This window comes from Podarcis cretensis (assembly GCF_951804945.1).
Source record: "Podarcis cretensis genome assembly, chromosome: 13".
In the NCBI taxonomy this organism is placed as follows: domain Eukaryota; kingdom Metazoa; phylum Chordata; class Lepidosauria; order Squamata; family Lacertidae; genus Podarcis; species Podarcis cretensis.
In genome coordinates, this window is record NC_137182.1 from 37,413,118 (window position 1) to 37,441,108 (window position 27,991).

Sequence of the window (27,991 nt, forward strand, 5' to 3'; positions counted from 1 at the left end):
GTCCCAGTTTCTGATTTGATCCCAGAATGTCCCGCATTTCCTTAGGATGTCCCTGTTTTCAGTGGAGAGGTTTGGAGGGCAATGGAGTTATGCAGCCCCCAAGCCAAGGAGATAAGTAACTATACAGCCTTTAGAAGACACCTGAAGGCACCCCTCTATAGGGAAGTTTTTTTAAAAAAAAATAAAAATGTTTAATTAAGCTTTCATATAAGTTGGAAGCCACCCAGAGTGGCTGAGGCAACCCAGTCAGATGGGTGCGGTATCAATAAATAATAATAATAATAATAATAATAATAATAATAATGGAATAGGACATCCCTATTTTCATTGGATGAATGTTGGAGGGTATAGGATGATGTGCTCGTGCTGATGGGAGTTGGAGTCTTGAGGGGCTACAGGTTTTCCCTCCCTGCTCCACAAGGCACTGCGTGCTAGCTGAGGTCTGTGGTGCTGATATGGGAGCTTGGGAGTGTTTTCTATGTGACTCAATCTACTAGGGGCAGGGGAAAGTTCTCAGGGTCCTGGCTGCTGCTTCCCTTTCTCCCCTGGCCTCAGCCTACCTGTGGTGGCCTGTATGGTGCTCCCGATGCTGGAGATGTTGTTGGCAGAAACGGCAAAGACCTCAACGTTGTACGTTTTGCCTGGTGTCAGGTTGTGCACCCAAAGCAAGTTTCCGGAGGTGTTGCACCACCCCAGCAAGCAGACCTTGTATCTATAGAAGCTGGCGTGAGGGTCCTTGGGCGGCACCCATTCAATCTGCAGCGCATCCACTGTGCGATTCTGTATATTGATGTAGGGGACAGGTGAAGGGCCTGGATTGGAGAAACAGAAGGACCCTCTAGGCTCTTTGATACGAGCAGACCTACAGGCATAAGCTGGTCCTGTAAGAAAATGACACAGTGTGTAGAGCTCCTGTCCAGGGCTCCCACATGCTACATCATTTCCATGATACTACACACACACACACACACACACACACACACACACACACACACCCTATCTTCCAGTTTCCCAATTCCTTGCCTCCACACCTGTGAATCATCTGCCCTTGGCTACTGAAATGACAGTAGCATCATTCCACAGCTACCTGAGCAGAGCCTCTGCTATTTGTTGTGTTATGCGACACTGGCTATGTACAAAAGGGGCACCCCGGTGGCAATACCTACCTAGTTTGTGGGACTCTGTTCCGAAGGAGGCTCACATTTCTTTCCGCTGCTGGAGTTCAGATAGCAAGTAAAGCTTGGGATAAGAGCGCAACTACAGTGGTACCTCGGGTTACAGACACTTCAGGTTACAGATTCCACTAACCCAGAAATATTACCTTGGGTTAAGAACTTTGCTTCAGGATGAGAACAGAAATCGTGCGGCAGCGGGAGGTCCCATTAGCTAAAGTGGTGCTTCAGGTTAAGAACGGTTTCAGGTTAAGAACAGACCTCCAGAACGAATTAAGTTTTTATCCTGAGGTACCCCTGTACTTACCTTCAATTAACCAACTCTGCTGGTTTACTGCTGCTGTGCTGAAATACTGACTGCTGTTTAATTACATTTAAAAGCTTGCTTTTATACTGCTGCTAAGTTGCCCTGCGGATCCTGATGAACGGGAAGGCAGGGCATAGCTTAAATAAAATGAAATATGCTGCATATCTAACTACACACACACACACACACACACACACACACACAAACAAACAAACAAACACACATTTATGGATCAATATGAGCATGCACGCAACCAAGCTAGTTAGGAGAAAATTTAAGCAGGCTACACTATCAGAACAGAAGTTGTTATCAGAAGATAACAACTTGTTCTCTATTCCTCAGTGCTCCAGACATTGCCACACACACCTCGGCTAACATACAATGCCTTGCAGAGAAGGGAAGGGAAACCCATAGCCCATCAAGACTCCAGCACTCATCAGCCCCAGCCAGCATGGCCAATAGGCAGGGATGATAGGATCTATAGTCCAACAACGAATGGAGGCCCAGGGTTTGCCCTCCCTGCTGTCCAAAGACCTGGTTTCAGCTGCTGCTTGCAGAGTGGGGGGAAATAGATATAGATCACCTGTGAGGGGTAATTAATAAAAGAATTGGCTGGATCCCTAGATCCAAAGTGCAGAGCTAAACACACTCTCCAGCATGAGAAAGCCCCCAGCAGTGTTTTTAAAAGTCACAAAAGCAAGCCGCAGTGTAGCATGGGGATTTAGGCTGTTAAACCTTTGAATATCCTGTTTAGTCTGCTACCAGAGCTTCCCATTTCTACCCCTCTTAGCATTGAACAGACCTCGCACCTTAGTAAGTTTAAAAATGCTTTACTTACAAAGTTCCAAAGGTTCATGCATTTATCCATGCAGCAGCAAAAGTAAACACAGGCAGAAATCTTGAGATACAAAATATAGCAAAATGGCTCTAAGCATGCAGTCTGAGCTTGTAGCGAGCAAGCTCAGGTGCCTCCTATCTCACATGGTGAAAAAGACCGAAGAAAGGAGGAAACTTAACTTTCTTCTAAGAGCTGAGGGGGCGTGACCTGGCTGAGTCTAGGAGTACAATTCTGTGGTTTTAACCCCTTCGTGCATTAACTAGCCCTAAGCTTGCTTGCTGTGTCTGACTGCAATTTCCCACAAGTAGAAGGTAATGGCAAGACTCACAGGTGAAGGCAGTGATGGATGATTCCTTGCTGCACCGTCCATCCAGTTTTCTGAACACTGTCATGTTGTAGTTCTGCCCAGGCGACAGTTTTGGGATGTTGGCTGTGCAGTTACTGATGCTGGCTTTAGGGACTGTCGTAGCGCTGCCTCTGTGCGCCTTGTAGCAGCAGTCGTTGGAGATTTGCCAGTGAAGAGTTACAGAATGGTTGGTCTGGTCCCTTTGGGTGAGTTTTTGCACAGGGCATGGCTCTGTTCAGAAGCAGAAGCAGAGAATGAGCAATCAATGAGCACTTCAACCCCACAGACCACTCCTTATAGGGAAACCAGGCCCAAATTCATTGCACCTAACACTGGAACCTGCTCTAGGGAGCCTTTTGACTGCCGCTATTTTGCAGGAGGGCCACAAACGCAGCCTCAAATTTTTGGTTTGCGGAAAGAAAGTAGATCGAAGCACTCCGTTGCCCTAGCACAACAAACCCACTTAAAAGAAAAAAGAAGAAATGGGGAGTCTGCAGTTTGGAAAGTGATGGATGTGGAGAAAGAGGAAATGGTGGGGCCAGGGGATTCTAAGTCAGTGGCTGTCAAACTCTTCCCCCCTCTGACCCACACTTTGAGAATATAAATTTGCTCCTGCCATACAGACTTTTTCGTTGACAAAAAATACACTGGAAAACAAAAGGAAACAACTTGCAGCAGTGCTTGATTTATGACTTAAGATGGAATAACTCAGTCGGTAGAGCATTAGACTCTTAATCGCAAGGTCCTGGGTTCGAGCCCCACGTTGGGCAAAAACATTCCTGCACTGCAGGGGGTTGGACCAGAATGATGATCCCACGATTCTATGATTTTACTTCGTAATATGAACATAGGACGTGCAGAAAGTATAAATCAATGCAGCTACATATTCTTCAAGTGAAAGAAGATATTTTGATACTATACTACACTGATATGTTTAAATGTCTTAATTTTTTTTAAAAAAACGTGGGTCCTTTCATCAGTCTCATTTGCTTTGCAAAGGGCCTTTGGCATGCAGAACCCAGGTTCCCTCTTGACGCAGACTGTGGAGTGTGGATTTCTGCCCTTACCTCCGCACTCAAGGCAGTCAGCGAGTGAGGAACAGTTTTTATCCAAGATCACATGCTGTTGGCACTGAGTGGGAAGGCTGGTGCTGTTGACACAGCCTGGATCCTGGTCCATCACCTCTGGTCTTCTGAAAACTTCTGTGACATTTGCATTATCCAAGGGACAGTACACAACGACAAAGTTTCCACCGACTTCCCCGGGGTATTTGCAGGGATCTGTGGCGGCAACGAAATGAAGGCAGGCGTTAGAGAAGCCTTTCCCCAGTGTGGTGTCTGCCAGACACTTGCTGGACTGCAACTCCCATCATTCCTGACCAATAGCTGTGCAGGCTGAGGCTGATGGGAACTGGAGTCCAACAACAGAATCTGGAGGATACCAAGGCAGTTGGGGAGCTAGTTTAGGGTGCTAGCCCCGCCTGGTCCTACTATATTCAGCTCTCCTTCTTGTGGGATGTGAGACGTAAGTAGCAGTCAAGTACAACAGTCCTTGTTTTCCTAGAGTGGACATGCAGGGGAATGTTTGGTCCAACCAGTCCTCCTGACTGGGACATACTTCCTTTTGCATGTGACTAGAGGTGGGTGTGACCTTACCTGTCCAGGTAACAAAAGGGCAAGTCACGCAGCATGCCCTCTCTCTTTGACCTCTTCCGTCGTTAGAGCAGCTTTTAGCTAGAACTGCTCTGTTGGCTCTCAGCCAACAGAGGACACTGGGATTATCTCCATATGGGATAGATCCACTCTGTAACTAAGTCTGCCTTCAGGGATCCAACTGTGAACTGATGATGTGAGTAAACTTCTTTTATATACTTTACACAAAACTGTGGCATGTTTATTCTTTGAAGAGGGACATAAGGGAAATTACCAGGAATCTAATATTGAGAGGCTTAAACAAGCCTGCAACCAGCTATCTGCTGTGCATTTAAAAGGGGAATGTAAAACTCTGCTAAGTTATAGAACTTGCTAGAGCAAGTTAGGAAAGATATTAATAAACAATATATCCTCTCCTGCCTCCCTGAACATTCCCACACTTCTCTCTTGCCTCCAAGGGCATGGAGGGCTTTGCAGGTTGCAGAGCAAAGACCACAGGGAGGCCCTCCCCCATGGAGCTTAAGACTGCTGGGGAAACAGCTGGCTGGGGAGGAGACTTAGGGGAAAGTGAGAGACCCATATCGTCAGTTCTGGCATCTGCTTTACTGGGGCCAGTCTTGCCGTAGGTTTCTCTGTTTGTATTCTGATTCCATGAATAAGGAATCAACTTTACCGCTCGTCTTTGAGTCTCTGTTCTGACCTGCAGCTGAACCAGCTCCGACACTGAGCTTCTAATGTTTGTGGCAGATCCACTCCTCGATTCAGGCCAGAATTTAGGGGAAATGTCATAGCTCATTGGTAGAGCACCTGCTAGGCATGCAAAAGGACCCAGGTTCAATCCCTGACATCTCCAGGTAGGCTTCAGAGGGAGAGGTGTCTGTCTAAAGTCCTGGAGAGCTGCCAGTCCCTGTAAACAAGGTGCTGGGAAACTTCGGCCCTCCAGATGTTGGTGAATTACATCTCCCATCAGTCCCAGCAAGCATGGCCAATGGCCAGGGATAATGTGAGCAGTAGTTTCCCAGTATCTGGAGGGCCACATGTTTCTCTCCTGTTCTGTATAGAGGAAGCACATTGCGTGAAACCCTGGAACAGACCAGCTGCCAACCAGTTTCAATACAAATGAGGTAGAAATTTCAGGGGTCAGCAAACTTTTTCAGCAGGGGGGTGGTCCATAGCTGTCAACATTTCCCTTTTTTAAAGGGAAATTCCCTTATTCTGAATAGGATTCCTCGTAAGAAAAGGGAAAAGTTGACAGCTATGGGCCAGTCCACTGTCCCTCAGACCATGTGGTGGGCTGGACTATATTTTGAAAAAAAATATGAATGAATCCCTATGCCCCACAAATAACCCAGAGATGCATTTTAAATAAAAGCACACATTCTACTCATGTAAAACACCAGGCAGGCCCCACTAATAGCCCAGAGATGCATTTTAAATCAAAGGACATGTTCTACTCATGTAAAATCACACTGATTCCTGGACTGTCTGCAGGCCAGATTTAGAAGGCGATTGGGCCAGATCCGGTCCCTGGACCTTAGTTTGCCTACCCATGAGCTAGAGCTAGATGGATCAATAATCTGATTCGGCATTAACCAGCTCCTCATCTTCCTGCTTCAGAAGATATTGAGTTAATATCAGATTAATCCACACCAGGAAGAAGCAACATCAGAAGCCCAGAGAAAGGTTGTTATTCTACTTACCTGCAGTTGTTGTGGACAGCTTTGTAGTAGTTATGGATTCTTTATTTTTGCCTGTTTTGGAGAGGCGAGGCAGAGGGGGAAGAGGAAGTATGCAGAAAGTTGAATCTCCATTATGGATTATTCAGAAAATATACAGAATTGCATCTGAAACTAAAAGACCCTCATGCACACAAAGACACAGATTCTCCAGAAAGTGCAAAAGACGAAACCAAGCAAGCATAGAAACAAATTGGTAGCAAGCTGTGCCAAAATGACTCTCTTTCAACCCAAGGAAGGAGGCTGTTTCTTCAAAATAAAAAAACTTTTAATAAAGCAAGAACCCTGCTGGGTTGTATTAGAATCCCAGAATCCTGTTTATAGCTGGGGCCAGCTGGAAATCTCAAGGAAACCCACACCGTCCAGGCACAAAGGCAACAGCAGCCTTCTTTATGTTTGTTCCCAGAAACTGGTATTAGTCAACAGCAGACTGCCTTTGAACACGGAGGCTCTATTCTGTCTATCCTGGCTGGTGGGCTTTGATAGACTGATCCTCTACTTGCGAATGAGGCTGCAGTTCAGCAGGAAGGTTCACTTCCAGGCATCTCCAAGTAAGCCTGTGAAAGCCTGAAATCTTAAGAGAGTCACTGCTGGTCACTGAAGACAATTCTACGCAAGATGGACCCGTGGTCTGATTCAATATAAGGCAAAATTCCTATATTCCTCTGTGAATTTTTCTGATCCTTTCCAAAAGCCATCTTTGCTAATGGCCATTTTGTAGTTTAGTCACCAGGATGCTGGGACTAACTTGCCCTTACTTCTTTAGTTTCCCAACTTGTCCCTTCTCACATTAGGCTCTCATTCCTCCAAACAGTCTAGAAACCCTATGGTGGGAAACCATGGGGTAGGGGCATATTGGAGCTGGAGTACAACTGGTGGTGAAAGGGTTAAGTGCCCTCTCAAATTGCCCCCCTCTCAAATCGGGGTTCTCAACATGGAAAACGGCTGTTGAGCTACCTTTACATGAACTTCTATGCAAGGCACTGTTTGCCCTTCAGGGTCCATCTAAACCAGTGTTCTTTGACCTTGAGTCCGCAGGTGTTGTTGGACTACAACTCCCATCATCCTTGGCCAGTTTAGTCAGGGATGATGGGAGTTGTAGTCCAAAAAATATATATTTAGGGCTGGTTGAACACTGACCACTGGTGAGTTCAGAGGTAGCTACTCTTCCGTATCGCCCTGCCTTGCAGTGAAGAGGATTTTAGCACTCGTCAAATGTAGTCATGCAGTAAAATGCTTTCCTGTAATCACCTAAGCTTCAGTACCTTTACATCAGCTTTCAGGCAGGCAATATTTCAACAGGTGCACCCCTCCCCATTGCCCATTGCTGCAAGTTGCACCTGCCGAATTTCCTTGCAAAGCTAAAGACACACACAAAACCAACATAAAAATGTTGGCTATCATCATAGAAGCAACTCACTGTGTTGTCCAGGCTGAAGGAGCAGCAGCAGCAGCACCTGGCAGGGGGAAAGGCGTAATGTGAAAGATGTAGGGTTTTTTAATTCCCAGAAGGCCTTGCTCACAGATGTTGGCACTGTGATTCCCACGAACACTGTTTAACCTTGCTCATGTTATCGGTAGTGTTAAGTTGTGGGTTGACGTAGCAGACGACACAGCGATTTCTCCAAAGCAGCTCTTTATTTTGTAAGCTGGAATAGAACTGACTGCAAACAGCTCAGCCGGCCTGCTTTTATAGGCAGCCGGCTGTCAACATTGTAGCAACACAACCCAGGGTTTCCCGCCTAAAATAACTGACGTGGACCTGAGTGAAAACTATCTACAGTATCCCCCTGCTGGCCCAGGGTGAGAACTTCAGTACATAACACGTAGGATGCCTGTACGAGTTATTCCTCATGTATTTCAGAGCAACGTCATCAAAACCCCCATCAGGCTGGACTTTCATAGAATCATCAGAGATGGAAGGGACCCTGAGGGTCATCTAGTCCAGTGTTTCCCAACCTTGGGCCTCCAGCTGTTTTTGAACTACAATTCCCATCATCCCTGACCACTGGTCTTGCTAGCTAGGGATGATGGGAGTTGTAGGCCAAAAACATCTGGAGGCCCAAGGTTGGGAAACACTGAATTCTAGTCCAATCCCCTGCGATGCAAGAATCTTTTGTCCAACGTGGGGCTCAAACCCACAACTGTGAGATTCAGAGCCTCATGCTTTACTGACTGAGCTATGTTGCAGCTTCGGCTCCCCTGGTTCCCTGTCTCCACCTCGTGGGTTTTCAACATTATCTCCAGCTTTCTAAGGCGACGTGTAGTTAAAGCACACCCGTCGCCACCCCAATCTGGAATCCTGAGAACAGTTGTTTGTTAAGGGTGCTGGGGGTTGTAGTTCTGTGAGCAGGAAACTACATCTCCCAGCATTCTCTGGGGGAAGCCATGTGCTTTTAATGCATGGTGTGTACACAGCCTCAGATTCTAATGTTTTCCAACATGCCACCCTGGGGAGGGGGTGTCTTCCCCCGGTACCCACAAGCATTCTAGGGCCCCTGCCTCACTGCCCCCTTGGTCATGACAAGGCTCGGTTCCTTCTTTTTTGAAAAGCCCATAGAGCTAGAGCAGGAAGTTGGAAGAGTTGTGCTCTTCCCCCACTTCCTCTTTCAGCTCTGTCTGTGTACTTTTCAAGGCTCAGATCCATTCTATGGGATCCAACCCTTACCCAGAGCCATTGGGAAAAGGGAAGTCTTGATGTGCAGGCTTTCTGTCTCTCGGAGAGCGAGCGGGGACTGATCCAGGGGAGGAAATTTACCCAGATAGAGCAGCACCTTCTGTACTCAGTCAAAAATCCAAATGTGCCGGTGGAGGACCTAAAATATTTGTCACTCCCTGATCCTAACTGATACACACACACTGTACCTTCCAAGTGATCTGTGAAGCGCAGGTTGCGCTAAACACACTAGGGTTTGTTCAAAAACTGTTTTGCATTTCCAAGGTGAATATTTGCATTTACTGCTTTGTCCAGGGGCCCTGTCACCATATGGTGACAGAGAAGTCTGGGTAAAGATTATATTGTTATAGTTGACTAAACACTATGGACTGTTTTCTTCCCCTTTCACTCTTCCCCACCCTAAATATCCATCCCGAGGAAGAGTCCTGTGTAGCCCAAAAGCTTGCATCATTTTCCCCACCCAATGTTATCTTTTCCCAAGCAAAGGTAATGTGTAGCTCGCTGTGTACTTTGAATGGGATTAGATGTCAAAACCAGTGTGTTATGGTTGTTAACGTGTTGGACTGTGACCTGGGAGCTCAAGATTAAAATCCCCACCCAGACACGAAGTTCGCTGGGTAACCTTGAGCCAGTCACTGTCTCTCAGCCTAACCTACCTCACAGGGTTGTTGTGAGGAGAAAATGGGGGGGGGGGAGAGAGACATACAGCACCTTGAAGTCCTTGGCGGAAAAGGGTGGATAGAAATCTAATAAATAAATAGATCCTGTGAAATATACTCGGAGTCGAGTGTAGATTTCATGCTCTTTATTCAGCTCATGGTAGTGAGAAATGCCAGTTCCCCCGAAACGTCTGCTTTATATACATTATTTACACAATGGGCCCCACGTGATTGGCTAATTCTGGGATTCTCCTATAGGCCAATCAGGTTTTGGATTCACTTCCACCTGGAGTTGGATTGGGTGGCTCCTGCGGACCAATCAGACTGCTGCATTCTGGATCCTATTGTTCTAGGACCAATCAGACTGCTGCATTTTGGATCCTGTTCAACTCAGTACATAACACCCTGCAAAGTCTGGCACTCAGAATATGTTTACTCAGGAGCATGCCCCATTGGTTCAATGGGACTTACTTCCAAGTAATGGTGCTTAGGATTGCAGCTTTAAGTCTGCAATAAAGACAGTCCACCAGCGTTTCAGCTGGTTTCTGCTTAAAGGAGAGAGCAAAAAGCCAGCTCACCATTTCCTCCTGTGCTGGAATATATCCCCAAAGCGTGCAAGTTGGAGGGCATGAGAAGGAGGAGGAGTTTGGATTTGATATCCCGCTTTATCACTACCCGAAGGAGTCTCAAAGCAGCTCATATTCTCCTTTCCCTTCCTCCCCCACAACAAACACTCTGTGAGGTGAGTGAGGCTCAGAGAAGTGTGACTAGCCCAAGGTCACCCAGCAGCTGCATGTGGAGGAGCGGGGAATCGAACCCGGTTCACCAGATTACGAGTCTACCGCTCTTAACCACTACACCACACTGAGCAGCTGGTGGTGACCTGGGTGCCTTTCACGAAACCCAAATCTTGTGGTCTGGGTCAGGATCAGCAGCCCTGCAATGGCTGCTTTCTAAACTCCAGCCTACGAGCCAAGACTGTGGGCATTCCTGCGTAAGGGGAAAGGGCGTAGCTTGGTGATACAGAGGGAGTTCAAACCTGCCTTCTGCAGGGATGAACTGCATCTCTAATTGCCCCACACCTGACATCGCAAATGGTGTGGGGCAGGTGACCTGGGGGGGGGAGTGACCTTCTGGGCCATTGGGGAGGCCTGGCAGGCCAGATCTGGCACATCGTTCAGAGGTTTCCCATCATCCCTGGTGTGGCACAAGAGAAAATTAATTGGGCACATCATCATCTGTAAGGCAGCCCTTCCAATATGCCACTTCTTTGCTGCCTTCAGCCTTTAGGTTTTGTACCAGGAATGCCAAATACCTGTCTCTAGCAATTGTTCAGCAAACCTCTAACTGAAGCTGCCCAGGGACTTTTGCTGAATGGCATTTGTTTTCTTTTTAAGAAAACGTTATAGACAGGTCTTGGTCACAGAGCATTGCTGGATAATATCACGGTACATGATCTGCTATCTGGAAAATTTCCATTTTCATTCCGGTTTCCACTAACTGCAGAAAAGTAACACCGCAGCAGGGCTAAAGAGCTTGAATGTGGCTTTGGGAGATGCACTGTGGCTGCTGAAAACAAAACACAGGTTTCTAGCCCTCATTGATCAATGTTAATACAGTGGTACCTCGGGTTACATATGCTTCAGGTTACAGACTCCGCTAACCCAGGTTAATACCTCAGGTTAATAACTTTGTTTCAGGATGAGAACAGAAATCGTGCTCCGGTGGCGCGGCGGCAGCAGGAGGCCCCATTAGCTTAAGTGGTGCTTCAGGTTAACAACAGTTTCAGGTTAAGAACGGACCTCCGGAATGAATTAAGTACTTAACCTGAGGTACCACTGTAAATACAATGTGCTCCTCAGGGCTGAGCAACGTAACAACTCCTTTAGAGTCCCCTTCCGCCATTCCTGTCACGTAACATACACCTCACAGCCTGCACACCTGTAACCTGCTGTACAGGTGTATTTGAGCATCTGGTGGTTTGGTGAATAGGTGGTGTTTGCAATAAAAACAATTAAATCCCAAATGACAGTGTGAAGGTTGGTAGTACAAAGTCATACGTGCAATACAATCAGAAATCTTCCGTGTCCCTCAGTCTCCCCCAGGCTGTTTCACCAACAAACTCACGCAAATACTCTTAGCCCATATAAGGATTATGTAAAGTCAAACATTTCGCCATAAATACCATCTTTGTCTTGGATTAACTAACACAACTGATTCCCCAAGCCAATCTAAAATATATCTAATAGTATAGTGGTCTATGCAATAATCCATCAGATTTAGATTGAAAAGTAAAACAATGGTGGGTTAAATAATAATAATGATGATGATGATGAAACATGCCCTTTAAAACATCTTGCCATTTCACATAAACAGCTGTGTGGAAAATGCTTGTCTCTTAATTTTTCTTTGCAAGGATCAAATCTAAGGATATTACTGTATTTGAAATTCCTTCTGACGAACAGATACCTTTGAAACACACTGGAACTTGGAATGCTGCAAGATTTTAAAATCCCATATATTTTATTGTGTATATATTTGTGAAACTGACATACAAAAATGCATTTTTGAAAATGGTTTTGGAAAAATGTGGATATTTGTATATGTGCATCAGTCAATCACTTTGCGGTGCTAATAGACTCTGTCCTTCTGTCGTTTTTTGAATTGCAAATAATGACTTTCCCATTATGTTAATTTTCCTCTAACATACCCACTCCTCTTTGTGTGCCATCCCCTACTACCTCCTGATCCTGCCCTGCCAATATTCCAGTTCTGTTCTCAGCTACAGAACAGAAGTTAAAATGTTGAGAGTCTAGGGATAGGGAAGAGATGAGATTCAGTTTGCATCTAAAGGCACAAACTACTGAATTTGTGCTTTCCAGAACAATAAGTGAACTGAAACGCAGCCATCCTCCAAAATTCACATCACTCCATTTTTACAATCCAGTTCTCCAGCCAAGTAACTGCATTAAGAGCATTTACACAATCAAATGTCATGTCTAGTTTGGCTCTTCAACTAGCTGCTTCGGCTGCCCCACATTCAAGAACAAGACTAAAAACTAGTGGCTGAGTATTTCCTCCTCCCTCCCAAACGCGTTTTCCTTTTATGTTGTGTCTTGCTGGGTGTGGGCAAGATTATGCCTACGCCAGCCTTAGATTGGGGTAGAGCCATAGCTCAGCTGTACAGCACCTGCTTTGCATGCAAAGGGTCCCAGGTTCAGCATCTGCACTGATAAGGCCACCAGAGAATCCTGCCTGAAACCTTAGAAAGCTGCTGTTATCTGATGTGCACACTACTTAGATGAACAATGGTCTGACTCAGATGAACAATGGTCTGACCTGTGTTTGTTTGTTTCTTGCATTAATACCCCACCTTTTCCTCCAAGAAGGAGGTGGTGCATATGGTTATCCCCCTCCTCATTTAGTCTCCACAACAACCCTGTGAGGTAGGTTAGGCTGAGAGGCAGTGACTGGCTCAGGGCCACCCAGTGAGTTTCACTGCCGAGTGGGAATTCGAACCTGGTCTCCCAGATACTAGCCTTTCGCTCTAACCACTACACCACACTGCTGCAGCCACTTCTGGTGTGCAGTGGGTCTATATCCAGGGATCCTTCCTTTACTGGAGAGGCACAACCAACCCTAGGGATGAGGGAACAGCTCTTTATGCCAAATAAACAGCTGAATAGGGGGAGTGGGTTTGGGTTTGGGTTTGCTTTTGTTTTTATTTTAAATCCACTTACCAGCAGCAAGGGCAGCCAACCTCCTCTTAGGCGTAGCATGCAAGATGCCATCAGCCAACAGGCCCCAGGGTTGAAAACGATCCCCAGCTCCCCCAGAAGGGAGTTAGCATCCCGACACCGTGCGCCTTTGGCCACTCTCTTCCTGATCTTCCTTTCTACCTGCTGTGGCACCTGTTCCCTTTTGGCTGGGCAGACGGCTTTGTCCCCTCCTCCTTCCAAGCCCGCAACTCAGGAGGAAGTGAATCAGCCAGCGGCAAAACCACCAGCAGCAACCCACCGGGCAAACAGCTCCCCATTATTTTGCCCAGACTTGAAGAGAGCTGGTGGTTGTTGGTTTTTTTGGGGTTTTGTTTTGTTTTGTTTTTTTGAAGTCTGTCTCTCTCTCTCTCTGTTTCATAGCTTAGTGGCAGAGTATCTGGTTTGCACAGAGAAGACTGCCAGTTCAAATCCCTGACATCTTTAGACTCCCTGCCAGAAACCCTGGAGTTCAACAATATCTGGGATGGGATAGCTCAATTGGTAAGAGCACGAGACTCTTCATCGCAAGGTTGTGGGTTCGAGTCCCACGTTGGGCAAAAAGATTCCTTGCATGGGGTTGGACTAGATGACCCCCATGGTCACCTCCAAGTCTACAGTTCTATGATCTGGAGCACCACAACCCCCCCTTAAAATAATGTGGATAAATATGTTGGTTTTTAAAAGTAGCCCAGGTTGCTGTTTCAACACCTAAACCGGGGGGGGGGTGACCTGTGGTTCTCCAGATGTTGTGGACTGCAACTTCCCTCAGACCTAGCCAGCATGGGCAAACATCGGGGAGGATGGGGGTTGTAGTCCAACATCTGGGTGGCTGCCGGTTAGGCAGACGTGGAGTCTGTTCGCATTAGAGGCTGAAAACACAGCAAGGTCAGTTCCCCCCTGCTGCATTTCAAGCTGCATTTGCATGGTATTGCTCACATCAGAGAAGGGGCAAGGGTGTCTTCATCCTCCACACGTGACCTTTTTGGTTTCCCTGCCCCTACAACCGCACAACCCCCAGAACATGTATTCATGGAGCTGGCATGATAGAAGAAGAAGAAGAAGAAGAAGAAGAAGAAGAAGAAGAAGAGGAGGAGGAGTAGTAGTTTGGATTTGATATCCCGCTTTATCACTACCCGAAGGAGTCTCAAAGTGGCTACATTCTCCTTTCCCTTCCTCCCCCACAACAAACACTCTGTGAGGTGAGTGGGGCTGAGAGACTTCAGAGAAGTGTGACTGGCCCAAGGTCACTCAGCAGCTGCATGTGGAGGAGCGGGGACGCGAACCCGGTTCCCCAGATTGCAAGACTACCACTCTTAACCACTACACCACACTGGCTCTCCCCGATAGGGTACATTCACTGCTTACTCCACATCCAGTTTTGTAGTTGAATTGAAACTGGCTTGAAGGAGGAAATATGCATCAAACAGCAGTATTTTTTTTTATAAAGTACAGGATCAATATGGCGAACATCGCGTGAATATGACTTCAAAATCTAGCAGTAGGAGCTCACTGGGTGCAGAGTAAAAGGTCATGTGGACATAGCCCTGAGCTACATTAAGACACAGTAGGTAGGGTAATGCCTTTATTAGAATCGACTGAAAGAGTGAGCAAGCTTCTGTGTTTTCAATAACTCTTCTTCACACTAAAAAAGAGGCTGCGGGGTGTTGGTGGAGAAGCAAAGCTGGACAGCGAAGTCTTCAGTATGGCTTTCAGAATCATGACCAGCTCTGTCCGTTTCCCTTAACCTTCCCCCAACTTGTTGTTTTGCTCGTCATCTAAAGTGAAGACGAGACAGGAGAACTGAGAAGCTTGCACACTGTTTTGTGACATTCCAGTCAGTCCCAAAAGGTATTATCCTAGTGTGGTTGTTGTAAGCCAAGGGTTGTATCTGGGGTTAGTTCTACTCAGTACAGACCCACTGAAATTAACGGACCTAACTGATTTCCATGGGTCTGCGACATGCCAAATGACACCGCCCCTCATACATGATTTTTGGTCCTAAGAGTAGCAGATTGTGAGATGGAGAAAGCAGGTATTATCTGGGTTCATTTCCCTTTACCTCGGGTTACAGACGCTTCAGGTTACAGCGTTAACCTAGAAATAGTACCTTGGGTTAAGAACTTTACCTCAGGATGAGAACAGAAATCGTGCGGTGGCGGTGTGGCAGCAGCGGGAGGCCCCATTAGCTAAAGTGGTACCTCAGGTTAAGAACAATTTCAGGTTCAGAATGGACCTCCAGAACGAATTAAGTTCTTAACCTGAGGTACCACTGTATTCCTGCCCCCGCCCCCCACAATCTTGCTTTTGCTTTTCATGCTAAGCTGTCGCTATTGAATTTACTTGTAGATCTGCAAACACCCTGCATTATAGTGTGAAAGCTTATTGCTTTACCATAAACAAACTACTTTCCACTGCTTTGGAGAAAGTGCATGAAGGGAAGAGATGAGAAAGCAAAATTGATTTGAGGGAAGGGGAGAGACTTGAGCTCCTGAGAGGAAGGACAGAGCCTAGAAAGTTATAGCTGAACTCGGGAGGAGTCGGGAGGTCGGATGCCTGCAGTCCTTTCTGCTGCACACAAAATGGTTGAAACTCAACAGCAGTCCAAATCCTGCGCTCAGTTCTCCTTCTGAGAAACCTTCCGGGAGGACGCAGACACCGCAATCAAAGCCTGGGCTGTGAAGTAGGTGCTCATTATCAGGAAGCGGGCATGAGGCAGCGAGGAGGAGCAGAAGTGATGGAGGACGACAAACAGGTCGGACACAATGAAGATCACGCTGCCAAGCGAGGTGCTCAGCTGGGCTTCCGTGCGGGACAGGGCGCGCCAGCACATGGTGCCGATGATGGCCGCATAGCCTGGCCCGGCGTAGGCAAAGACACCCTCAAGGCAGGGAAAGATGAGGATGACGTACAATGTGGCCACCAACCCCAGAACCACCAGGAAGGTGAGGGGCCGAAAGGGGCCCAGGCCAAAGGCTAAGATGTAGGAGACATGGCACGCGGCAAAAGCAGCCGTCCCTGCGAGGAGAGAAGGAGAAAAACACACACAGAGAGAAATTCGAATCAGTTTGCACTTAAAGGCTAATCTAGCTCTCACTTTCTGAAACAAATACGCAGACCAAAACGCAGCCATCCTTCAAAATTTGCACAAAATTTTGCAGTAAATTCAGTGAGCATAAAAACGCCTACATTGGTGGAAACACACACACAAAAAATGTACAGTCGTATCTTGGAAGTCAAATGGAGTCCGTTCAACTTCCAAAATGTTCAAAAACCCAATCGCGGCTTCTGATTGGCTGCAAGAAGTTCCTGCAGCCAATCGGAAGCCATGGAAGCCCTGTCGGACGTTTGGGTTCCAAAAGAATGTTCGCAAACTGGAACACTCACTTCCGGATTTGAGGCGTTTTGGAGCCAAAACGTCCGAGTTCCAGGGCGTTTAACAACCAAGGTACGACTGTATTAGATTCGGGGGAAACCACTTTGCATAACCCTTAAACAAAGCAGAGCTGTGTATTAGGAGACATTTGCACTAAAATGATGGGGAGTTTTTGTGAGGACTTAAAAAGAAAAAAAAATCACAATCCAACATAGAAATGGGGAAGTGGATTTACAACTGGAAAAACGAGAAACAAAGGCCTTACCTACATTATACGACAGAGGTGCGATTTCCTGAATAGAGGGATTGTCATTTAAACCACCCTGGGAATTATAGCTCTGGGAGGGGAATAGGGGTCTCCTAGCAACTCTCAGGACCCTTAACAAACGAAGCCATGGCTTTCACCTCTGGAAGCTAAGGCCCGAAAAAGACCCAATATGGAGGCCAACTGGCCAAAATATTGGGAAATATTAGAAAAAGACGGAGACAATTGGAAATTGCAGAGTTTGGAGAAAATGAAGGATAAAGTGCGAGACTGGTTACATTACGCTCAGATTAAAGAAGTTTTTAAAAATGACAAAAAGGTAGGGTTCCAGGTGGAGAAATCGAAGTTGGAAACAGAATTGTTAGAACCAAAAACTAAGGTATTATCAAGAATGTATAACTTGCTGCTGGAATGGAATACACAAGACGAAATGGTTAAATCGGTTATGATAAAGTGGGCTCAGGATATTGGGCATAATATTATGTTTGAGGACTGGGAAAGGTTGTGGACCACCGGGCTGAACTTCACTGCATGTAATGCTTTGAAGGAAAATGTAATGAAAATGATATATAGATGGTACATGACCCCAGTTAAACTTGCCAAAATATACCATTTGTCTGATAATAAATGTTGGAAATGTAAAGAACATGAAGGAACATTCTTTCACCTCTGGTGGACTTGCCCTAGAGTGAAGGCCTTCTGGGAAATGATTTATAATGAGTTGAAAAAGGTATTTAAGTATACCTTCACTAAGAAACCAGAGGCCTTCCTTCTGGGCATTGTCGGCCAGAAGGTGTTAAAGAAGGACCGAACATTTTTTATGTATGCAACAACGGCAGCAAGGATACTCATTGCCAAGAGTTGGAAAACTCAAGATCTACCCACACTGGAAGAGTGGCAGATGCAGCTGATGGACTATATGCAACTGGCCGAGATGACTGGCAGAATTCGAGACCTGGGAGAAGAGAGGGTTGAAGAAGACTGGAAGAAATTCAAGATTTATCTACAAAAGTATTGTAATTTGGTTGAAGGCTAAGAAGGATGCTAGATCATAAATAATTGCCTACCACTGAATTAGATTTGAAATTGACGATAAGTGAGATTGAGGGAAATATAAAATTTGTGGAGAATAGATTAAATTAACTGAACAAAATTTAAGAATATTAATAAGATGATAAATTGCTGGGAAAAATCTATAACGATGTAAGTGGGAGTGGGAGACGTGAGGGAGTCCAAAGAAGTTCTGAAAAATGTGTTATGATTCATGTTATATTGTTCATTATTTCTACATTTTGTATTTTAAAAAATCTCAATAAATATTTATTAAAAAAAACAACAAACGAAGCCATGACCATCTGAAGTGGCATGAGACTTTAAATGGCCAAGGCAGGCCCTGTGGCATATACAGTCTTGCTGCTGCCTCATCTCTCCTCACCCTGGCATGGGGCAGCCCTTTGGCCAGAGGGAAGCAAGTAAGAGGCTCAGCCCCATCTTGCCATCCACGACCGACTCCACCCTTCTTCACATTAATCCTTAGATTTTACTAAGATCTGATACCCCCGATTATCTAGGATGCAAATTAGATTTTAACATCCGTTGGATGGATGTTGCCATCAGCCAGCGCAGGTCCTAGAGGAAAAATATCCCTAGATCTTTCCAATGGAGATGTTCTTCCTGACCTTTCTAGGAAATTAGCCCGTCAGTCATTATATGTGTATTGCTGGTGCCCCCATGTGGCGAGAGATAGTATTTGTGGACGGATGAATTCAGATTTGCAGACTAGACAAGTCTCATTTTTAATAATAATAATAATAATGCCCTGCCCATCTGGCTGGGTTTCCCCAGCCACTCTGGGCAGCTTACAGCATATCTAAAAGCATAATAAAAACATCAAGCATTTGCACACATCTGCTGTGGCTAACATACGAAGTGCTGATAAACATTCATTTTTTTTCGTCTTATTTGGGCCCTGTTTTACTAGGTTGCCTAGATTCAGGCTGTGGTCTTGATATCTGCTGGCATTGTTTTGGGCACCTTTTTGCTGCATTTAGCTGCTATGTATGTATGTATGTATTTGATATTCCGCCCTATACCCGGAGGTCTCAGGGCGGTTCACAGAGCAAGATCAGAATATAAAAACCACAAAATATATATAATCAAAATAAAAACAACAACCCAATAACTTATCCCTCCAAAAACAAACAAACAAACAAACAAACAAGGGCATAGGATGTCAATCAAAGCAAAGGCCTGCAGAAAAAGGAACGGTTTTGCCTGGTGCCTAAAGGTGTATAATGAAGGTGCCAGATGAACTTCCCTGGGGAGAGCATTCCACAGATGGGGAGCCACCGCAGGAAAGGCCCATTCTTGTGTTGCCACGCTCCGGACCTCTTGAGGAGGAGGCACATGAAGAAGGGCCTCAGAAGATGATCTCAGGGTATGGGTAGGTTCATATGGAAAGAGGTGGTCCTTGAGGTACTGCGGTCCTGCGATGTTTAAGGCTTTATAGGTCAACACCAGCACATATATAACTGCATTTCTATCCCATCTTTTCTGCAGGGAGCTCAAGGCAGTGGACACGGTTCTCCCCCTCCTCACTGAATCCCCACAGCGCAAACCTCGTAAAATGCAAACTGGTGGTTAACAGAATACAACAGGGCTCCTCAAACATCATACCTGGAAGGAAAAGTTCTGACCACACCAAACAGATGTCCCCTACCGCTGAGAACAGCAGGCCTCGGAAAATGTGGCGGGCATATGGTGTGAAAACGGCCACGCTGTAGGCGTGGGAAGCCACGAAGAACGCCAAGGAAAGGACGGGGAGGCATTTGATGATGGCGCTCTGCACACTGTTCTCAGGAAGCCAGAGGATGAAGTACGACATGCAGGAGATGGCGAAAGGCAGCAGCTTATACAGCAAACTCCTTTTCTAAGGATGCGACATGAAAAGAGAGTTCTTCAGTGATTTCCTCCTCCTTTTAGCCCCTCCCCCAGCATCTCACAGGACTTTTTCTGTGGTGGCCCCTTCCTTGTGGAATCCCGCCTTCTCTGCAGGGTGTGTTTTGTTCCTCCATTGGTTGTTTTCCAAAGCTCCTTACAGACTTGACTATTCCAATCTGCTTTCAGCTGAACAGGGTTGGTGGTTTATCATTTTAACTGTGTATTACGTTAGATGGTGGCTGTTTTAAGTTGTTTTTATGCTTTTAACAGTAGGATTCCTCACTCAGGCAATCTGGCCAGGCACCATTATTTCTTAAGGATGCCAGGCTAGCTTGCCCGGGCAGCGGCAGCAATTAAAACTGATCAGTCTGTTTTAATAGTGTTGGTCCTGTTGTTTTCTGTGTCTTTTAATTACTTTTGCTAGTGGGGAGGTGGATGGAGGCAGCGGGCAAGGAGCCTGTTGGAGGCGGGCTCTGTTCACCCTCCTTGAGTGCCTTCCTGGCGCACCCCCACCCCACTCCAGCTGCCCAATCCACCAGGGGGGCAAAACACTTGCCCTACCCTGGGTGCCGGCAACTCACGCTATGCTGCTGCTTCCAGTTTCCCCATTTGATTTCAAACAGCATTGTGTGCTGTGCTTGGGCTGAACTGACAAGCAGGTTATATCAGGTTTCTTCAACACCTAGTCAAATATCCAAGAACTGTAATATGCAAACACATGAACTTGTACACTCTGAAGCCAAAGTTTGACAGAGAATGCAAATTCCTTGTCTTCACTCTTTCATCGTACAGTGGGGAACACAAATTGTGGATGCAGCCTTTGCTAACCCCAAAGCTTCTGCTGTTCATTTTGATGATTGGCCAAGTAATATAGATTGCAGTTTCCCAGTACAATAGTTAAAAGGTAAAGGGACCCCTGACCATTAGGTCCAGTTGTGACCGACTCTGGGGTTGTGGCGCTCATCTCGCTTTATTGGTACAGCTTCCGGGTCACATGGCCAGCATGACTAAGCCGCTTCTGGTGAACCAGGGCAGCGCACGGAAAGCCGTTTATCTTCCCGCCAGAGCGGTGCCTATTTATCTACTTGCACTTTGACATGCTTTCGAACTGCTAGGTTGGCAGGAGCAGGGACCGAGCAACGGGAGCTCACCCTGACGCGGGGATTAGAACCGCCAACCAAATCAAATCAAAGTTTATTAAACGGTCACAGACCAGATTAACTCGTACAGCTAGTCAGCAAAAGATAACACCAGAAGAACAAAGGACAATTTCAATACAGATTAGGTCATAACAACAATTTAAAATTAGACAGCATAAATAAAATTAAATATTTGCCTTCACCTGCATATTGACATTGGAAAGCTCTTGTTTCCTGCGCCTAATAGCAGCTACACAGAATTTGGCAACATTGATCGTAATTTCAGGGACCTTATCTTCTACCAAGGCTCTCATACATAGGAGTTCTGGTTTATTTTTAAGCTTTTGTAGAACTGGGGCAATAAAGGTCAGACGTAAGTCCTCGTAATAACTACAGTGCAGCAATACATGCAGACTTGTTTCCACTTCCGATGAGCCACATGGGCAAACACGTGACTCATATGGTTTGCCCTCATATCTGCCTAACAACAGGGCAGAGGGCAGAACGTTGAATCTGGCCAGGGTAAAGGAGTGTCTGTACTTAGGTATTTGTAAATCAGCCAGATAATTTGCGGGTGAGAACCCTCTCCCAAAGTCTCTAATTGTGGCATGTTTATCCATTTTGCCCATATGACATTGCAGCTCTATGTCCCTAATGCGTTGGAGCACTTGACTTCTGGCACTCTCATATCCTGCCGCTATTAAGATCTGCGGGGAGAATCCCAAGCTTCTTATCTTTTCAAACAGGGAAGCTTTCCAGGTAGAATGAAAGGTGTCTAAGAGTGTTAAGGGAGCCAAACCGGCCGGGGAAAAAATAAGTTTTAACCAGTAGTGTATCTTTAGAATCCACAGCCGTGCGTTAACGGGTGGTTGTCCAACTTCTAAGCGGACAGCTATATTAGATACACAAGGGGGGATCCCCAATAAACACCGATAGAATTTTGTTTGAAATGCCTCCATAGGCGCAAAATTTTTAAAACTGCAGACCTGGGATCCATAAGTGAGTTGTGGGAGTATTTTTGCAGCAAAAACCTGGGAGGCCGCCGGAACGTATTTTCCCCCTTTCCCATGAAAGAATCTTGTAAGGGCTTTACTGGCCCTTCCTGCGTTGGCAATGGCGTTTTTCATCTGTTGGTGCCACGAGACCCTTTCCTGAAAAGTTATTCCCAGGTATTTGAAAGTTGCTACCTGGTCAATAGGTTGACCATTAATTCTCCATTTGTGTTTCCTTCTTTTTTTTGAGAACACCATAATTTTAGATTTGCTGTAATTTATTGATAATTGTTCCGCTTGACAATAGTCAGCAAGTGATCTCAAAAGCTTCCTCAAGCCAACACAGGAAAAGGAGAGTAGGACTGCATCGTCCGCATACAGAAGCACCGGGAGGGGCACACCTGCCAATTTGGGAGGGTGGGCATTTTCTTTCGCCATATTTACTGCTAGAGAGTTGATGTAAAAATTAAATAGCGTTGGCGCGAGGACACATCCTTGTTTAACCCCATAGTGCGTTTGAATTTCTTTAGTTAGATGGCCTGACCGATCGCATCTTACCCTCACCCTGGTGTTTTCGTATAGACCACGGATAAGGCGTAATAAGCGTTTATCTATGTTTGTAGCGCCAAGCTTTTCCCAGAGTCTGTCCCTTGGTATTAGATCAAAAGCCGATTTAAAATCGACAAAAGCTGCATATAAAGACCCCCCTTTTCTAGAGTATTTGTCTGCCAGGTGTTGAAGGACAAGGGCCTGGTCTATAGTTGAACGCTTTGCTCTAAAACCAGCTTGAGCTTCTGATAGAATATGCTCTCTTTCCATCCACTCCACCAATTTATCACATAAATGAGCAGCGTACAGTTTGCTAATAACGCTTAATAGACTGATTGGTCTATAGTTAGCTGGCTCAGTTCTGTTTCCTTTCTTAAATATTGGAATGATGATGGCTAAACCCCAGTCCTCGGGGATAATAGCCGCTTGATTTATACTAGTGAACAAGGCGGCTAGCACAGGGGCCCACCATTCAACATTTGCCTTAAGAATTTCTGGTGGGATATTGTCAGCACCCGGGGCTTTCCCTGATTTAAGAGATTGAATAAGGCCAGTAATTTCTTCTGTGGTTACAGGGGGCCATTCCTCGCCAAATTCACTTGAAGCAGGAAGCAGAACTGGGGCCAGTTGATTTGATGAATATAATGAGTGGAAATAGGCCTCCCATGCTCCAGCGGGTATAGAGTATTCGATTTCAATCGGGGAGTCTCTCCAGCTTTTTGCAATTGTTTTCCAAAACGTGGCAGAATCTTTCTTTTGGGAGGCCTCCACTAGGCACTGCCATTCCTTCCTTTGTGCCTGGAGCTTTTTCTTGTTAATCAAAGCTTTATAACTGCGTTTTAACTCAAACCAGTCTAATGGTAGCGAAGGTAGGTTGGCTGATCTATAGTTCCTGTACTTATCCAGCAGGAGGCGTTTCATAGCCATGCATTCTTGGTCAAACCAAGGTTTGGATTTATTAGAGTGTAGAGATTGCCGTGGCGGTTTTTTGTTGCTCAGATAAGGTTGTAGGGACGAAATCAGTTCCTGGAACATGTCTAATCTAGCCTCAGGAGTTGGGGAATTAACGAGGTTCTCCTTTCTAGCAAGAAAAGTATCTGAGTGAAGTCTTTCCGATATTTCATCACTCAATTTGCTGGACCATTTAATACGTGAGTATCTTAGCTCCATGTTTTCGAAACATGGGGCTACAAGTTTATCAGAGCAAAATAAATCTTTTCTTATATCCAGTGTTAAACAGAGCGGTAGATGGTCGCTGTCAACCCTCTCCACCACTTTGTATTCCCGTGCTCTGCTCAAGAGGTTAGATGACACCAGGACGTAATCGATAGTGGAGGCTCCCATGTTGGATATAAATGTAAATTCCCCACTGGGTTCTCTGTCGACACGACCATTTAATACAGTCAGATCCAGATTGTTGGAAAAACGTAGAAGACATAGGCCTGCATAGTTGCAGCCCTTGTCTTTTGAGAGCCTAGGGGGAATAAAATGGGCTTCTTCAGAAATGGGAGGTACGTCATGGAAATGGGCATATAACGCCTCGTCTGATTGGCCAATTCTGGCATTTAAATCCCCAGCCAGCAGCACTGCCGCTGCAGGAGTTTGATTCATTAGCTCATCGACATATGATTCTAGCCTATGCCAGATGTTTTTGATAAGCTGCTTGCCTCTTTGGGGAGGGGCATATATATTGATCAATAGAAGTGTGCAATATCTGCATTTCATTAATAATGCCATGGCCACACTACTCAGAGGCTCCAGCTCGATGAAAGATGCTCTCAGCCTTGTGGATATTAGAATGCCTAGCCCACCCTTAGCTCGTCCCCCTTTGTTGCTTGGTGAACCTGCAAGCGAAAATGAGGCAAAACCATTTACATCTAAATCCCCTGTTAGCCATGTCTCTTGCAGGAAAACTATATCATGATCTTGAATAAAATTGACAAATGATTGGTCAGTTGCCTTGTTGAGCCAACCAGCAATGTTCCATGATAAAAATTTAAGATTAGCTTTATCACAGTCGAGTCTTTGTCAATTATTAGCTAACGTACTTTTAGGGTTTGTCGCTTTGTGTATCGGTCGCCTATCGTCTTTGTATGGCGGGCTATCCAGCCGCTCTATGATTTCAATAGGTGGATGCAAAGTGCTCACGTTTGTGAACACCAGATCTTTATTATGCATAAATTCCTTCTGTGGATGTTCTGTTGCGGCCTGATTTTGGCCCAATTCTGTATCATCTAGGTATCTCATTTTGTCCCATACGTCTGGTGGGGTCACCTTAGGGATATTTCTCCTTCGGGGGGGTGATGGAATGCTCTCCTTGGAGGGTGGCACATTCTCTCTTGGTGGAAAGTTAATCTCCGCTTTAATCTGAAGGTTACATGTTGTGGTCTTTTTTTGGTCCCCCTTAATAACCTCGTTGCCTGAGGCTCTCTCGGCCAGCTTATCTCTTAGCTTGTCTAGTCTTCCCAAGATGTCAGTTTGAATTAATGGTGGGAACATCCAGAATTGGTCAATTAGGATATTTTCTTCCATAGTAAAGGAATCCTCACCTTTGCTCACAAGGCATTGCGGATTCTGTTTGTCAGGCCAGAATTTTGGGAGTTGTTTCCCCTTTCTAGGATTTGCCTGCTTAGTTTTCAAAAGGGGGCCCAAAGGAGCCTTATTTTCAAAGAGCCTAAGTATAGTTATCCGTGCTTTTAAAAAGGCAGGTCTTGACCTAAAAATAAACTTGGCCAGGTTCTGGTCCCTAAAAGTGGTCAGTGCTCTCACTGAGTGACCATCATAATGTAGATATTCCACTGAGGTGATATCATTAGACTTAACCATTCCTGGCAGTATGTCATTTAGGCTAGATACAAAGTTCATTATTCGCTGTTTCCCTGTAAGGAAGCCCTTAGGCTTCGGAAAGTTCGTGAGTACCAATTTTGAGGGGTTTAGGATCAAATTCCAATCTCTTTCCTGACTAGAGGCTTGCCAGGTCTGAAGGGGGGTATCATCTCTACTAAACGCTTCCTCTTCCCCGCTGTTCGATTTGCTAAATGTTTTATTGCCTTCATAGGTAGAGGCCTCTACTTCCGCAGCATCAGGTTTGTTAAATAGTTGGTTATCCAGGGACTGAATTGTTACTTCTGCCTTCTCACTTGCTACTGGAGTCAGCCTTGGCAAGTCCTCCGTAGCTGGTTGCTGTGTAACTATCTTTTTTTCTCTCTTTTTACCCTTCTTTTTACTGCCTCGTGTGGTCGATTTATTTGGGGCCGAGGGAAGAAGTTTAAACAGTTTCTGCCAATGTATATTTCGATTACTGCGGGTATACTTGGCTTTCCTTGTTGTTTTGATATTTTTACTTTTCTTCACTTTTACCCCTGGGTTATGTCTTTGCAGATTCTTATTTATTACTGGTTTGTTCGTCCCCACTAGCTCAACTGTTTTATGTTCTTGGGGCATATCACTTAATTTTGTCTCTTTTAATTGAGGTGTCAAGTTTTCTACTAACGTCAGCAGTAGCCCATTTGTTATTGTTAGATAGTTTTTTATGTTGGCTAGATCAGTACTTATTGCTAAGGAATAATCCAAAGGGTGGCCGTCACTCAATTCTGTTTGAGAGTATTTTGAAATAGGTATCTGGTTTTGATGGGTTGATGTAATTTCTTCTGTGGGCAACTGTTCCTTAGTAATAGAGGTATTTCCTTCCTGGAGTTCCTCGGCTAAAGTTAGTTCTTTCGCTAGGCTGTATGGGGAGTTAATATTTCCAGTATCTTGATATATCTCTTTAAAATAGGACGTCCAGTCAAGAACAGTTAGAGAGGGGGGTATTACTTCATCAAGAATTGACTCTTTTTGTGGACTCTTGCCCTCCTCCATCTTAGGAAAGTAATTTGTGATTTTGCTTTGTCTTTGTCTTTTACCAGGGCCCGGGGGGCTAATTGCCGAGTCAGGCAGTATACCCAACTCCTTATATGTTCTTCTAGTGAAAACCATGGTAAAAGTTGTCTTGATATAGAGAGAGGGCAGTTTACCCCAGGTGCGAGTGCCTTAAATTGGGGGGCAAGTGGGGATATCAATCTATATTCCCACCTGCTCTCTGCAGGAGCTTCCTGATGTGCTCATCAACAGCTGCAGTCTATTTCTCTGTTTTGAGTTCTCTGCTTTTAGATCTTGGTGATTGTCCTAAGCCTATAGTTTCACCTCAATCATGCGACCAGCGCTGTTTCGCAAATGCTGCAACCTAGTCGGAATATGATAATAAAACAATGCTGCGAAAGGGGCAGCAATAATAAAACGGCTAAGAACTACATTAGAATTAAAATTGCCTTATTTAGGCAATTTATGTGCCGCTGGAAAAGGATAATAGCGGAGTTTGGCTATAGCTCGTGTACAGCTATGATAACCTTGTATTTCGGGCCCTAGCTTAGTCTTTAGAGGCCATCTCCCACCGCCCTATACTGAACGAAGGATATCCAAGAGCCCCAGAAGGGAAACTTTCTGTGGGCTGGTTCACTGATTCCTTCTAAGCAGTCTTTCAGAGTCTTTCTAAGCAGTCTTTCAGAGGCCTACCACATAAGGCAGGGAACAGAACGATATCTTGCTGAAGCCGGTTTTCCAAACCTCCAGAGGATCCTGTCCGATACACTGTTGTAGAGGTATTTTGTAAATTAAATTTTGTAAATTAAAAACTTCCTATAAAAAAAAACCTCAGGATGCCTTCACCAGGGGTCTCTGAGAGTATAAATGCTGGTCTCCTCAGAACAGTTTGTTAAAATGAAGAGTCTTTCCAGCTAATGCACTTCCTCTTCAGCTGCGAAGCAGGAATGCTGGAATGCTGTCCCCAGCTAGTTCACACAGCCCCCCAGCTGGGCGGGGGTCAATCAATCAATTCAGTTAACCGCCAACCTTCTGATCGACAAGCGCTAGGCTCTGTGGTTTAACCCACAGTGCCACCCAGTTACCCAGACCAAAAAAGAGAGCTATGGATCCATTGCAAAGCTTGTCCTCCCCCCCACAAGTGTGTGTGTGTGTGTGTGTGTGTGTGTGTGAGAGAGAGAGAGAGAGAGAGAGAGAGAGAGAGAGAGAGAGAGAGATCTAGCTCACTGATCTATCTCAGCATTGTCCACCCTGACAGCAGCTCTTTCCAGCCAAGGTTGTTCCCCAGCCCTACCAGACAATGCCAAGAATTGAACCTTGGCTCGCCAACAAGCAAAGCACTGAGCTATGGGCCCCTCCCCAGATCGAGAAATCTCCCAGGGAGCCCCATCTCCCACCAGTGCCTCTCCTGTCTCCTTCCATCCACCCTTTGTAGCAGATATACAGACTCTTACGTTGGCCGCTGCCTTTTTCTTGTAATGGGCATCTAGCTCCAGGATATCCATGGCCACTCCTAGCGCTGGCGGTAACAGATGCTGCCTGATCTTGAAGCGGGTGCCAGTTATGCTTGCACCTTGCAGCAAAGTGGACTTTCAACTCCCTCAGGGTACAAGGGGCCAACTGATAAGACGGCAATCCATACCCGTCACACTGTCTCTGCTTGGTACCAGAGTAGTAATAGTAATAGTAATAGTAATAATAATTTATTATTTATACCCTGCCCTTCT

At 45.6% G+C, this 27,991-nt stretch overlaps 2 protein-coding genes across 5 annotated transcripts in view; both read right to left on the bottom strand.

Annotated features, from left to right (window-relative positions):
• PTPRH (protein tyrosine phosphatase receptor type H) overlaps positions 1-13,466 on the bottom strand; it is a 30,294-nt gene extending 16,828 nt beyond the window's left edge. For all 3 annotated transcript variants that reach the window (XR_013832689.1, XM_079950511.1, XM_079950510.1), the window contains exons 1-6: positions 13,128-13,466; positions 7,472-7,508; positions 6,016-6,066; positions 3,731-3,943; positions 2,646-2,894; positions 561-812 (exon numbers count right to left, since the gene is read on the bottom strand). Coding sequence is in view for 2 of the 3 variants with exons in the window: in XM_079950511.1 (XP_079806637.1) it covers positions 561-812; positions 2,646-2,894; positions 3,731-3,943; positions 6,016-6,066; positions 7,472-7,508; positions 13,128-13,178 (853 nt within the window). In the remaining variant the exon portion in view is untranslated. The remainder of the gene's footprint in view (positions 1-560; positions 813-2,645; positions 2,895-3,730; positions 3,944-6,015; positions 6,067-7,471; positions 7,509-13,127) is intronic.
• Positions 13,467-14,493: 1,027 nt separating this feature from the next.
• Positions 14,494-27,835, bottom strand: TMEM86B (transmembrane protein 86B). Of its 2 annotated transcripts, none has more exons than XM_079950981.1 (3): positions 27,719-27,835; positions 19,460-19,707; positions 14,494-16,160 (listed from the first exon to the last, which is right to left on the bottom strand). In XM_079950981.1, exons 1-3 carry the CDS (start codon positions 27,748-27,750, stop codon positions 15,760-15,762), a joined length of 681 nt encoding a protein of 226 aa, XP_079807107.1. In that variant the 5' UTR covers positions 27,751-27,835; the 3' UTR covers positions 14,494-15,759. The 2 variants fall into 2 exon arrangements, with proteins under 2 accessions (XP_079807107.1, XP_079807106.1); XM_079950980.1 differs by having other exon boundaries at positions 19,460-19,712.
• Positions 27,836-27,991: the final 156 nt, after the last annotated feature.

What these genes read in the sequence shown, in the direction of transcription:
- TMEM86B (XM_079950980.1), bottom strand. Translation starts at nt 27,769, where the DNA reads ATGGATATCCTGGAGCTAGATGCCCATTACAAGAAAAAGGCAGCGGCC. An exon ending in AGAAAAAGGCAGCGGCCAAC is followed by an intron (nt 19,713 to 27,718) that starts GTAAGAGTCTGT and finishes TCGCATCCTTAG; the next exon opens with AAAAGGAGTTTGCTGTATAA. An exon ending in GTCAGAACTTTTCCTTCCAG is followed by an intron (nt 16,161 to 19,459) that starts GTATGATGTTTG and finishes CTCTCCTCGCAG; the next exon opens with GGACGGCTGCTTTTGCCGCG.